General features: G+C 31.5%; 1 protein-coding gene across 5 annotated transcripts in view; it reads left to right on the top strand.

Moving 5' to 3' along the window:
• LOC139482659 (myelin regulatory factor-like) overlaps positions 1–15,403 on the top strand; it is a 109,350-nt gene that overhangs the window by 28,114 nt on the left and 65,833 nt on the right. For all 5 annotated transcript variants that reach the window (XM_071266656.1, XM_071266661.1, XM_071266660.1 and 2 more), the window contains exon 2: positions 2,218–2,296. In XM_071266656.1, the coding sequence (XP_071122757.1) occupies positions 2,218–2,296 (79 nt within the window). The remainder of the gene's footprint in view (positions 1–2,217; positions 2,297–15,403) is intronic.

Raw genomic sequence — 15,403 nt, 5'->3', positions numbered from 1 at the left:
GTTAGAATTAATGTCATTTATTACTTTGACATTTCACTGTGTATGTATGCACATATGCTTCCAGTTACTAGGCCAGATTGAAGTTCTTAAAATACTTGCAAAATACTCTGCTGCAACAAAATCTTGTCATCCTCTATAGTACTTTTTTTGACAAATGTGAAAAAGTATTTATTTGGTACCTTTTTAAAGACTTTTTGAAAAATGGACAATATTCTGTCTTTTGCAATGCAAGTTAGTTTCCAAATTGGACACAGACTTGAACGTTGTTCTATCCTGTTTGTCAATGAGTCTTTTGATGTAAATATTGAACTAGTCATATGCTCATGCCAAGTGTAAGCCAAGAATAGTCTTAAATCATCACTATTACTAAATTAAAAACAATTAGATTGATTTATATACATGGTTTCCGATGGCATACAGTACAAGGTTTACTGTCTAGGACAAGGAATTTATGTAATATTGTATGTATTTTATGGATGTACATCTTGTTAGTAATGTTATTTGTATTACACAGTCTGAACGTGCTTTTCTTTCAGTCTAACAAGGTTATTGTCTTATTGAATTCAATAACAACAATCCTCGAAGGTTTTTCAGAAATTTTTGTAGCATTATTAAAAATGCTCAATTATGACTGGTAAGGGCTAATGCTGCAGTCAAGTTGCAATAGCCTAGTTATAATATAGGGGCCTCGGTGGACGAGTGGTCTAAATAGTTACTACTGTAATCACTAGCCAGCCAACACTGAGGATGTGAGGTGGAACCCCGCTCGTGCAGGTGCACTCGACTCCTATCTTAATTGACTATGATTGTCAGTTTTCCTATCAACGGTCTGTGGATTTCTCTGCACACTCCAGCTTCCTCCACCAATTAAAACTGGGTGCCATGAAATAGCCCAAAACTGGTGCTAAAAAGTCAAGGGCATTAAAACACCAAAAAAATAAAAAAATAAAACAAATCTAGTTATAATAAAATATGACAGTTACTAGTATATTGCTTTAGTCTAGTTACAGCAATGGACTAGTTAAATTTCAATAGTCTTGATACATTGCAATAGTCTTGATACATTGCAATAGTCTGGATACATTGCAATAGTCAAGTTACTTTGCAATAATCTAGTTACATTGCAATAATCTAGTTACATTGCAATAGGCTGGTTACATTGCAATATCCTAGTTATATTGCAATAGTCCAATTATAATTCAATAGTCTGGATACATTACAATAGTCTAGTTCGTTTTCAATGATATAGTTACACAATGTATTGCAAATTTACAATAGTCTAGTTACATTGCAATAGTCTGGATACATTGTTATAGCCTGGATACATTACAATAGTCTGAACACATTGCAATAGTCTGGATACATTGCAGTAGTCGAATACAATTTAATAGTCTGGTTACATTGCAGTAGTCTGGATACATTGCAATAGTCTAGTTACATAGCAATAGTCTTTTTACATTGCAATAGTCTGGATACATTGCATTAGTCTAGTTTCATATCAATAGTCTGGATACATTGCAATAGTTTGGATACATTGCAATAATCTAGTTACATTGCAATAGTCTAGTTACATTGCAATAGTCTGGATACATTTTAATAGTCTAGATACATTGCAATAGACTAGTTTGGATACATTGCAATAGTCTAATTAGATTGCAATAGACTGGATACATTGCAATAGCCTAGTTACATTGCAATAGTCTAGTTACATTGTAATAGTCTGGATACATTGCAATAGCCTAGTAACATTGCAATAGTCTATTTACATTGCAATGACTCAGTTATACAATGTATTGCAAATTGACAATAGTCTAGTTACATTGCAATAGTCTAGATATATTACCATAGTCTAGTTACATTGCAATGACTTAGTTACCGGTATACAATGTATTGCAAACAATAGTCTAGTTACATTGCAATAGTCAAATGTTCTTACATACATAACTATGTTTTTATTCACCAGACTCACTTTTCATTCAAACCATGGTTTTTACCCTTCTTTTATTACTTTTTTCAATTTCAATCACAAAGTTGTGTAACTTTGAACTCAATGTGTGTATAGGACATTATTTTGACATTTCACTTCGGATGTCTTTGATAATGTGTATTGTCTTAATTCTGTCTAACTAATGTATGCCCCCAAAATCTCATTTGATATGAGCATGCATAATTCTAATAAAGTATCAATAACTTTGAACTTTTGTTTTCTCATTTCAGGTAGAAATCTGGGTTATGACAATGTTAGTGATTATTTGGACATAGATTTACTAGATCAGTATTTACAGAATGAAAAAACGTAAGTCTCCGATTAAATTTTAATTTGTTATGAAAATGTGACAGCAAGAATGCCCTTCTATGAGGAAAAGTTGTACAAATGAGAAAAAATGTATTATCAAACTTTAGAAAGTCAATCCCATATCTTTTCAACAAAGAAAATACTTTATTTTGCTTTGTGCCAACTAGTTGAAAAATATTCAGTTCGAATTTCCTCTTGACATTGAGGAAGAAAAAAAAATGGTCCTAAATTTAAAACTATATTTCTGGTGTTCAAACTGTAAAGTTGTGTCAAACTGAAAATTGACTCGTTTCAAACGACAGGATATAATATTACTTAATTTATACATATAAAGTGGGAAAAGTTGGTCTGTTAATGCTTATAGCTATCCTGATTTAGTTATATTACATAATTTTGGAACACAAATGATTTGCTTCTGTTATCTTTAAGAGGGTCGCAATCTTCTTGAAAGTTAACTTGGTTAAGGATATTATCATATTCCATAAATGTATACTATAGTATTAACCATCTTTTAAATGTTTAATAAGAGGTGAGGTTTAAATTTAATATTTCCTTGAATGTTTAAGTTGCTGTTAAAATAGACTTTCTTAAAAACTTCTACAAAACTTGAAAATTACCAATGTGCAGTAGAGTCATTTTAAGAGGTTCAAAGTATTAAGTACAAAACATTTCTAATTTTTGTTCTTTTTTATGTAATTTTGTTTTGATTTCAAAAATTGAATGACTGAGTCATATTATTAAGAATGTTAAATCAAAATGTTGATTTAAGATGTGAATGATTTAAATATTTTATGTCAATATTATGATGGTGTGTCAGACAACTTAATACAAATGAATGAACAATGTTTAAATAAATATTAAATCAATTATCCGTTTTAAACCATGTAATTTAGAATATTGATTTGGCTTCTATAATAAGGTGATTTATACAAACATTTTGGTAGAAAGATATAACACTTATGTAAAGGTGCTTTTCCTTTATGGTACTTATGGCTTGGGTAAGAATTAACCCCTCTGGCGTGAAGGATGAGACAGAAGACATTTCAGGAATGTACAAAGAGCTTATTTTTACTAAAAATAAACAAATGATGGTCACTTCCTTTTTGTATACCTTTTTAGAGATGTCCCCTGATATTTATTTAAATCAAAAACTTTCTAAAAGATTTTTGTGTTATGAGAACCCTGATGAAACATAATACAACAAGATTTCTATTAAGTTTGTGAACTACAAGCTAAGAATCATAACAGGAACTAAAAACAATAAGAGAACTAAACAGACGCAATTAAAAGGTTCAAGTCAAAACCTTTAATATTGTATGTCAAATGGAAAAAACAAACAATGTATTATAAATGCATTTGCAAAAAGAAAAAAATGAAAAGACAAACAACAATTACAATCTGTTAGTCAGAAAACTAAACAATTACAATCTGTTAGTCAGAAAACTAAACAATTACAATCTGTTAGTTAGAAAACTAAACATTAATTACAATCTGTTAGTCAGAAAACTAAACAATTACAATCTGTTAGTCAGAAAACTAAACAACAATTACAATCTGTTAGTCAGAAAACTAAACAATTACAATCTGTTAGTCAGAAAACTAAACAACAATTACAATCTGTTAGTCAGAAAACTAAACAACAATTACAATCTGTTAGTCAGAAAACTAAACAATTACAATCTGTTAGTCAGAAAACTAAACAACAATTACAATCTGTTAGTCAGAAAACTAAACAACAATTACAATCTGTTAGTCAGAAAACTAAACAATTACAATCTGTTAGTCAGAAAACTAAACAATTACAATCTGTTAGTCAGAAAACTAAACAACAATTACAATCTGTTAGTCAGAAAACTAAACAACAATTACAATCTGTTAGTCAGAAAACTAAACAATTACAATCTGTTAGTCAGAAAACTAAACAATTACAATCTGTTAGTCAGAAAACTAAACAACAATTACAATCTGTTAGTCAGAAAACTAAACAATTACAATCTGTTAGTCAGAAAACTAAACAACAATTACAATCTGTTAGTCAGAAAACTAAACAACAATTACAATCTGTTAGTCAGAAAACTAAACAATTACAATCTGTTAGTCAGAAAACTAAACAATTACAATCTGTTAGTCAGAAAACTAAACAACAATTACAATCTGTTAGTCAGAAAACTAAACAACAATTACAATCTGTTAGTCAGAAAACTAAACAATTACAATCTGTTAGTCAGAAAACTAAACAATTACAATCTGTTAGTCAGAAAACTAAACAACAATTACAATCTGTTAGTCAGAAAACTAAACAATTACAATCTGTAAGTCAGAAAATTAATCAATTACAATCTGTTAGTCAGAAAACTAAACAATTTTAAGCAACATGAACCCTGCCATGAAATTGGGGTGAACTAAGGTGCTACAGAAGGGTAAACAACCTAACACATGTATAAAATGAACTGATGTGGGACATTGATAAGTGTGGTTCAGTGTGAAGAAAGGAGTCATTCCCAAGGTCACCCGACATTGGATAAAGGCCAGTAAACATTGGTTTGGTTCCAGTTAAGTGATATGCATTACTGGACCAAATGACCAGTAAAAATTTTATTTTTCCAAATCATGTGTAAATGTCCTGTAAATATAAGTGTCTGGTCCAATTAAGATAAATAGTTTACTGGACCATTGTGGACAAAGTGTCCAGTTGATTTCTCAAAGCCTTTGGAAGCAATGAGAAAGCAGTAGTGAGGAAAGCAAAAATAAGATCAAAATTAGAAAAATATATTCATATCCAACCTCAGTGGGACATTTCAAAATATGGTCATACAGTATTACTGGTTCTAGATAAGTTTTGAACAATGTATCTTACAACCTGGAACCAGTATTGTGGGCAAGACGTGGATATCTGTATGTCTGCTAATTTACTTGCAAGAGACTATATTCTGATCACTTTAATATAATTTGTAAACAGGATGCATAATATCTTTGATGAATTTGATTATAATGTAAATTACCATACATGCCATATGCAGTCAGACAATTGTATCTGTCTGGCAATTAATGTTGGAGCTTTTCATGCATAAAAGTGAGCTAATCATACAACGTAATTAATGATTGATTAGAAATACCTTACAGGTACATCTTATATCTATCAAATTATAATTGGCTTGCATCCAGACTGGGACTGCATCCAAGGTTCATAATTAAAAAATAGATACCTCTTACAGGCATATATCTCTGGTTCATTATCCTTGTAAACTGCAGGTACCCTTTGGTTATTTACATATATACATTGAACAAACAGACATAACCAGAGGAACCATGACTGGGCATATAAGGACATAAGGATTAAAACGCAATTTAGGATTAAAAAGATGTTTTTAATTTTTTTTTAATTTGATACCATCTATATGATGGGAAGAAACAAAGTAGCAAAAACATTGTATCAAAGCTTTTAACAAGAAATTATTTGAATCTGGAAGACATTTGAATTTTGGAACATTGTCATTGATAAAAAATGTACCAAACCAACTATAACCAAAGTATGGAGGATTATAGTGCACCTGGTTAAGGTTAAGGGTTCTTTCACTAATATTTCAGTATGAACTAACTAACCCTCCTATAGTCGGCATACATTACATTTCTTTTTTTTTCAGAATTTGAAATTGTTCTAGATTCAAATAATTTCTGGTTTTTGGTTAGTTTTTTTTATGGTAAGGAACCACCAATATGCATCATTGTAGCTATTATCTAATTTATGAATATTCAGAAGTTGTTAGTATCATGACACTAGAGTTTCTATTTATTTTTGAATGGCTTGGTCGCCAAAACTGAAATGACTGTGTAATTTTAGGAGGACATTAGATACAAATAGACACGAGGGGTTACAAAGTTTGTGATAGTTAGGACTTGGATCCAATGACATTTTAATGATTGTATACTCATACATTACAAGTCAGAGACAGACATCAGTATACCATCATATACTTATATATGTATATGAGTAATTTTGCATATCATTATATGGAGTGATAGACTGTTATAGTCTTTGGAAACTGTTTACAGTAATATTAAAAAAAATATGTGGTATGATTCAGTGATTGCCAATGTGACAACTATCTACCAGAGACCAAATGACGTTCACTTTCTCTTTATTTTATTATTTTATAAAAAGATTCCATGATGTGGGGAATTTTTGTTTGCATTTTGATTTTTGTCGAGCCTTCAACTTTAGTCGAAAAAGCGAGACTAAGCGATCTTACATTCCGTCGTTGTCGTCGGCGGCGGCCGCGTCCACAAATATTCACTCTGTGGTTAAAGTTTTTGAAATTTTAATTACTTTCTTAAACTATACTGAATTTCTACCAAACTTGGACAGAAGCTTGTTTATGATCATAAGAAAGTATCCAGAAGTAAATTTTGTAAAAATAAAATTCCCTTTTTTTAGTATTTTAATTATAAATGGACTTAGTTTTTCTGCGAGGAAACATGACATTCACTCTGTGGTTAAAGTTTTTTAAATTTTAATAACTTTTATAAACTATCCTTGATTTGTACCAAACTTGGACAGAAGCTTGTTTATGATCATTAGATAGTATCAAGAAGAAAATTTTGTAAAAATAAATTTCCACATTTCCGTATTTTACTTATAAATGGACTTAGTTTTTCTGCGAGGAAACATTACATTCACTCTGTGGTTAAAGTTTTTAAAATTTTAATAACTTTCATAAACTATCCTTGATTTGTACCAAACTTGGACAGAAGCTTGTTTATGATCATAAGATAGTATCAAGAAGAAAATTTTGTAAAAATAGATTTCCATTTTTCCGTATTTTACATATAAATGGACTTAGTTTTTCTTCCAGTTAACATTAAATAAAGTCTTCAGTTAAAGTTTATAAAACATTTATTAGATTCATAAACTATCCTGGATTTTTTTACCAAACTTGGAAGCTTCTTTCAATCAAAAGACAGTATTGAGAGGGAAATTTTTATGCCCCACCTACGATAGTAGAGGGGCATTATGTTTTCTGGTCTGTGCGTCCGTTCGTCCGTCCGTCCGTCTGTTCGTGCGTTCGTCTGTTCGTCTGTTCGTCCGTTCGTTCGTCCGTCTGTCCCACTTCAGGTTAAAGTTTTTGGTCAAGTTAGTTTTATGCCCCACCTACGATAGTAGAGGGGCATTATGTTTTCTGGTCTGTGCGTCCGTTCGTCCGTCTGTCTGTTCGTCCGTTCGTCTGTTCGTCCGTTCGTTCGTCCGACTGTCCCTCTTCAGGTTAAAGTTTTTGGTCAAGTTAGTTTTTGATGAAGTTGAAGTCCAATCAACTTGAAACTTAGTATACATGTGCCCTATGATATGATCTTTCTAATTTTAATGCCAAATTAGAGTTTTGACCCCAATTTTACGGTTCACTGAACACAGAAAATGATATTGCAAATTTCAGGTTAAAGTTTTTGGTCAAGGTAGTTTTTGATAAAGTAGAAGTCCAATCAACTTGAAACTTAGTATACATGTTCCCTTTGATAAGATCATTCTAATTTTAATGCCAAATTAGAGAATTTATTCCAATTTCACGGTCCACTAAACATAGAAAATGATAGTGCGAGTGGGGCATCCGTGTACTGTGGACACATTCTTGTTATTGATGTTTTTCCTCATTTTTATTGAGTCTGGGATTAACAGCAAAAGTAGGCGAGACACTGAGTTCTGTGGAACCCTTACAAATTTTTATATTTGTATGAGTGCATTATTTTGGTTGTCCTTTTATGGTCTAAGTTGTTTTCATCAGTCATAGGTCTGTATAATAATACTATAGTCATTTTGTAGTTGTTTGTTTTGAATTTAAAGCCAACCTCATACTGATTTGTAATTTGAGAATAAAGTAATAATGAAATTAGCATGAAACTTTAGGATTTGTCTATCAATTTAATGATTGCAATAATACATTGCTTTTTATGCCCAATTTAGGGCCACTATGTTTTTCGATCTCGGATTTTGTTTGTTAGTTTGTTCGCTCCTCCGTTTTCTGTCCGTCTGTCCCACTTCAGGTTAAAGTTTTTGGTCAAGGTAGTTTTTGATGAAGTTGAAGTCCATGCAATCAACTTGAAACTTAGTACACATGTTCCTTATGATATGATCTTTCTAATTTCAATGCCAAATTAGAGTTTTGACCCCAATTTCATGGACAACTGAACATAGAAACTGATAGTGCGAGTGGGGCATCCATGTACTATGGACACATACTTGTTTCACTATAATTCAATAGTAATATATATGTACGTCATTTAAGTTGTCCCGGAAAAGCTGTTTGTTGCTGTCCATATCAAATAGATTTCTGATATATGCATGATCCTTTCCAGTTTATCATTAGATATAAAAAAAAAAAAAAAGATGTGGTATGATTGCCCATGAGACAACCGTCCACAAGAGACCAAAATGACACAGAAATTAACAACTATAGGTCACCGTACAGCCTTCAACAATGAGCAAAGCCCATACAGCATAGTCAACTATAAAAGGCCTAGAAATGACAATGTGAAACAATTCAAACGAGAAAGCTAACGAACGACCTTATTTATATAAAAAAATGAACGAAAAACAAATATGTAAGTAACACATAAACAAACGACAACCACTGAATTACAGGCTCCTGACTTGGGACAGGCACATACATACATGATGTGGCGGGGTTAAACATGTCAGTGGGATCCCAACCCTCCCCTTAAATTGGGACAGTGGTATCACAGTACAACATAAGAACGAACTATAGAAATCAGTTGAAAAAGGATTAACTCATCAGATGTACAAAAATACAAGTGGACGTGGCCGGGTACTTGTTCATCCCGACAACAAAAAGACACTATAAGAACAGATCTGAGAGTACTCACAGTTATCTGACAGCTAGATCAAAGCAACTAACAACTAATAAAAAAATCATGCATCCAACATCCAATGGATTTATGTTTGGTAAACCGAGTTTAAGGAAGTACAATGAAGTATAAAAAAATGTAAAGTAAAAAAAAAATGATCCAACAAAATTTGGCTAATACTTAAAATAAATTTTAAAAAATACAGAAGAAACATGACAAGACTTTAATTTTATTTGATATGTACCCTAGCTTTTGAAAATGAGGGTCAGTTTGCATTAATGTTATTGTGTTTCTTTTACATAGATATAGGCTTACGTCATGACCAACTCAATTTTACGTCAGAAGATAAAGTTTTCTCTTTGAGTTCTTTCATATTCAGATAAGTGGAGTTTGGTTTCGTTTTATTCTGCAACAGTTATTTTGTTGTGTTGTTGTGTTTCATTCTGAATTTCTCTTCTGGATTTTCTTTCAGAGTCCAGATGTTTCCTTTACAAAAAAAAAAACCTGTAAAAATTTAATATACTATAGTATTCCATTTTTTTTTTACTTTTCATAGATTAGAAAAAAGTATAAAAAGGTTACGATTGAAAAACCAATGGTTATAAAGGATTAAGCATCTACTTTTTGTTTTAGGCTGAATTATTAGTTATAAATAAGTTTACAGCATATGAAGGTTATATATCACTGCAGGTGCAGTGATATGTGTGAATGATTTGTCAAATGTCTGTATGAAGTTGAGACAAACTTTATGCATTGGCATTTACATTTAGCAATGTTGTAAATTTGATCAAGATTGAAACAGGGTCAACATTTTGTTGAATGTGTGAATTATATTAATGAGAAAACACTTTGATTTTTTCCAGCTGTCAAATGCAAATCAAATGTTTGCAGGATAAAGGGGGAGGGGGGATTCAAACCCTATGTCCCCATTCAAAAGCATTGATCATCTAAAAAAGGGGATTCTCAGAACCCTACCCCTGGATCCACCACAGGGTTTGTGGATTATACATGTTGATTTAGGGCCATTAATACTGGGATTTTTCTGCATTTTATTCATTATAATTTTAAATTTGTCAAGAATAGATATAATCATACATTTCTATCTTATAAACAACAAAGAAGTGACTTTACTTACTAATAAGAACTCTTTGTTTTACATTTTCACAATTTCAAAAGTGTTCTACACAGTATGTTTTTGGTTTTCCTAGTTTCCTTAGACTATAAAAGGTGTCCATGAACAGCTGTTTTATTGAGTGTTAACTTGCCAGTGACGAATTCTCTGTCCTGAGATTCCCTGTAGGGGATTTTTATACTAGGAAATGCAATAAATGCTACAAGATGAGGATTTGTTATGTCACTTTATTAAAAATTTATCCGTTTCAATTTGTTGTCAATGTTGATAACGATGAAATTTCAAGGTAGATCAAGAAAGTGATAAATTTATTACCATAATTTAGTGACAAAGTATTAGGGATTTACATGTTTTACCTTAAAAATCTCTATAAAAGCTTAATATCAAACTTCTCAATGTTACCAATGGTGGGATCTTATTTGTTTATAGAAAAAGCGTGACCACTTTATAAAGAGTGGACTATGATTACGATTATGACTTCTTATGGATTGTTTTGATGTTGAATAGTTCAGTAGAGTTTAAGTGTAGTTTGATAGTTGTTTAATGTGGTAACTATGATTTATTGGAGAGGACATATAAATCATTTGGTATATTATTATACCTGGTCTAGTACTGTAGACAAAAAAGTTTGTCTTAGATCAAAGTCCAAGTCTTGCAATTTTTCATTTGAGGAATTGACAATTAAAAATTGAATGATATTGATTTAAATTCATAAATTTATGGAAATTATTGAGATTCTGTAATGAGAATTTTAAATATGGGTACAAATTTGAAAGATTAGCTTGTTGTTGTGACCCTTAAGGGACATTGTGTATTCTACTAAGAATTTTGAATTACATGCAAATACTTGTAAATTGTGAATGTTTCTGTAACTTAATCAATCTAGGTGCCCTATGTTTCCAAACAAGTACAGAAAAAATTGCTACAAGCAATTGAAATAATGCTTATTGTAGATTACATACCAATTCTTATAAATCTCATGTTTTAACATGAATATCAGTTTTCCTTAATGTTTACAGTAGAATCCACCTGTAAATTCAAAGTGAAAATTGAAGTGTTAGAATAACAGAAGGATGATAAAAGAGTCCTCAATAATTCTTATTGTCTAATTAATCCATATCAGTTACCCTATATCTAAGCTCAAACCAATAACATAACCCAATAGTTGACCTTGTGTATTCAACTATAGAAGAAGATTCAGAAAAAGGGCCTTTTCATGGACTTAAATTGTGGAGCAGATGTTATTCAGGTCCAGGCAACTCCAAAAAGCTTATGGTCTAATATAAAAAAAAAAGATGTGGTATGATTGCCAAATAGATAACTCTTAACAAGAGACCAAATGACAGTCAAATTAACAACTTTAGGTCACTGTACATCCTTCAACAATGAGCAAAGCCCATACTGCTTAGTCAGCTATAAAGGCCCCATTATATGTTGATGGAGGACCGTTCGAGGGCTGATAATAGCCAGTCAAGATCGTTAAACACTTCCATATATGGAGGACAGATAATTTCATTTCAGACTGTTAGAGAAGAGCTTGCGTATTTTACTGGTTTGATGCCAGGTCTGTAACTATCTTTACTGAATAAATAGTGTAACAGTTAAGGATAAGTTTAATCAATAAGAAATTAGAAAAGTGGAGAATTGGTCTATTATAGAGGCATTAAAACTTATTCTTTGATATGAGAATGTGTACAGTCTGTAACCAATGTTAAAATATAGGGGAAACTGAAAGAATCATTACAACACATGTTTTGGGTTGCATGAAAAGGTTCATAGAAAATTTGGGACTTCATATGCATGTATAGAAATAATAAATATAAATGACACAAATTGGGTGGACTAATAAACACATTACTATAAAGATAATGTAGTTAGTACTTGTATGTAAACAATTAGTATTATGACCAATAGTAGAAACATAAACTACTCATTCCTTCCTTGTGGTGGTCTGTCTCTATAAAATTGTTCTTGTCGTACAAGGTCAGTGCATTCCTATATATAATACTTATATGAACCATTTATTTATGATTGTCAACCTTACATGTAGTTTTAATGTGTGGTTTTATCTAGCTCTTGCATACTAATTAACCTTATTTGCATGTTCGATACCACTTGTCACCAATGTTTTTTATGACCGATAAAATACAAAAAGGTGAAGAGTCATCGTTAAACTAAATTTATTATACTTTAAATAAGATTTTAAAATTCTTCATGTACATTTAGAAACTTCAAATGCATGTTTTATTGTTTTAATAGTTTTATTTTAAGTAACCTTGATCTTACAGTGATGTATAAGATTGACAACAGTAAATCGTCTTCAGATTTACAACACTATATTATATCATTTTCAAAAGTAAGTCAAGAGAATTACTGTTGATGGAAAAAAGAGAGAGAACTGGAGGTCAGTGAAATCTACTGTGACAAGTCTTGATATCATTTAAGCCTGTCAACTCTGAGGTTGTGAGTTCCAATTCTGCATGTCGCAGGTCCACTCAACTCCAATCTTAATTGACTAGCTAGGATTGTGGGCTTTCCTACTCAAGGTCAGTGGTTCTATACAAGCATTCAGGCTTCCTCCACCATAATGAACTGACTCACAGAATAAAATTATGGTGCTGAATGTGGCGTTAAACACCAATCAATCGAATCAATCCTTCAGAATGACAGATATCTACATTTGTTATCAACCTTGCAGTAGCCATTAAAACTTCAGAGATCTGCATTGACTAATGTGATATCAATGACCTTGCAGTTGACCGAAAATATTTAGATTTCTATGCTTCCTACTAAGTTAGTAGTTAAATTGTCCTTATAAAATTGTAGTAGTAAAAATTTAGATATAACTGTACTGACTTGTGGTATTACCCAACTAGTAACTGTAAAAACTTTAAGATATATCTGTAATGACATATTATGGTATTGCCCTAGTAGTATTATAACTATAAAAACTGCATGTACCTAATCAATAGGTAATTCCTATCCATTAAAACTTCAAATATCTGCATTTTCCTTAAATAGAAAAGAAAGTATGACATGTATAAGTACATGAAGTTTTTCATGCAAATGCCAGTCGTTTTGCACCTAATGCACGATGCGGATCATTCATACTGTTACATCAAAGACATATTCACACTGTAAAAATGTATACCAGGTCACTTGTATACCACAAAACAAAAAATTAGCATTCATTTACCTGTCAGTTCTAATATCTTGTAATATTTCTTCATCAATATCAGCCAGTAATGAGGCATTGAAGCTTTTTGTTTTAAACAGAGGTGGTGGATGAGAAAATGATTTTTTTTTAAAGTCAGAGTTAAAAAAAAGAGTAAGAGGTTGATATACAGTTGAAACAGGGAAATGATTGGAAAACTGAAAAAAGTGTAATACATTGAATTTGGCTGAAAATTAAAAAAGGTTGATCAGTGTAAAGTTATCATGGTAAGATCTGTTTCTTTGGTACTACATGTAGAGGCATAAGGTCAACTATATTTGGTGTATGTAATGATTGTATGCTAAACATGTCTGTCTGGCATATCATCTGACCTTGGCCTCAAGGTTTTCAAGGTTCAGAAGTCAGCATTAGGTTTACACAGTTAAGGTTGTTATTCAGACTGAGATACTTGAATAATGATAAGCAATATGTTAACTACATGATGTATGGAATGATTGCAAGGTGTACATGTCTGTCTGGCAGAATTTATTTTACCTTGACCTCATTTTCATGGTTCATTAGACAATGTTTAGTTTATGTTTGGTTAGGTCTGTATCTCTGACACTATAGCCATAGGTTTATATTGTATATGATGTATGGAATGATTGTAAGTCATACATTTTCATAATGACAGGGTTAGTCTGACCTCTACCTCATTTACATGGATCGTTCATAATGTCCTTTCAGCTTGTTCCCTCTTATTTTACTTATTTGCCTCTAATTAATGTTTTCTTCATTTTAATTTTTGGCTGTGAATGTTGTTAAGTCTAAAATTAACAAGTTTAAGTGCTTTCAAAACAATAAAGAAAGTATGGTGACTAATAATTGTGTATCTGGTATAATTTATGAACCTCACTTCCAGAGTGGTAATGAATCTTAATATAAATATTAGGGTTATGTTGTCAATGGTTAAGTGTGTGAGCACTTTTACAAAGTTCTAGACACAAAAGTATTTAGAATTCAGGAAGCAATTTTTTCAACAAATCTGTAAATTATTATTACCTGAATACAGGTATGAACATCTTACATAATCTATAATTGATTGATCATCTTTGATTTAGTAAAAGTACATGGATAAGATATTTATCACAAGGCTATTTTGTGTGTAGATGAAGTATCTATTGTTTGACCTAGAAGTATACTGTCTTTGGCTATGTTTTTTGTCTTTTTTGGTTTATGGCTCTTCATCTTTTTAAGCTTTGGATTTTCAAATATTTTAGCTTCTAGCATTACTGAAGAGACGTAGATTGTTGTACTGCACTTCTGTTGCAGAAAGATTGGTACTGTTTTTGTTGTTACAGCTTTGTTTGACTTTCAGACAGAAGATTTATATGTGTGTTGTTATTGTGCATATACTGCAATTGGTCTCTTCTTTGTATTCTAGATTGATTCTTGCAATGGTTTTTGGTATTTGTTTTCTATAAACTTATTTGCTCCTTATATGCTACCCAAGTGCTTTAACCTAGAATGCTAAATAAATTTTACTTGTTATATTCGACACATATATTTTACTCAAGTGTCTTACTTTCAATAATTACACAAAAATGTTTTGCCCCTTGAAATAAAACATGCTAGTTCTTGCAGTATATTCAGGTGTTGTTGTATTCCCTATTTGAGTCTTGTTGTGCTCCTTGCTTTTCTGTGTTGTACCCTGAAATATCTGATTTGCATGTTTTGCATTGAGCCACTGTAAATTCATTGATTTTTATACCCATTATTTGTATTCTGTATGTCAGATCTATACCTTATTTTGTTCTCAAAATTATACTCTTTGCAGCCTTATTCAGTTGGTAATCACCTGATTCCAACCTTTAAGAGGTTCTCCACATTTTTCCCCCTCCTAGTCCTCCTTGCAGTCGTGACGAGTGTTTTGCCCATTACTGGCTTGATTCTGTACAAATGGTTT

Source organism: Mytilus edulis, chromosome 7, assembly GCF_963676685.1.
Source record: "Mytilus edulis chromosome 7, xbMytEdul2.2, whole genome shotgun sequence".
NCBI lineage: Eukaryota > Metazoa > Mollusca > Bivalvia > Mytilida > Mytilidae > Mytilus > Mytilus edulis.
This window is presented reverse-complemented; position numbering and strand designations above follow the sequence as displayed.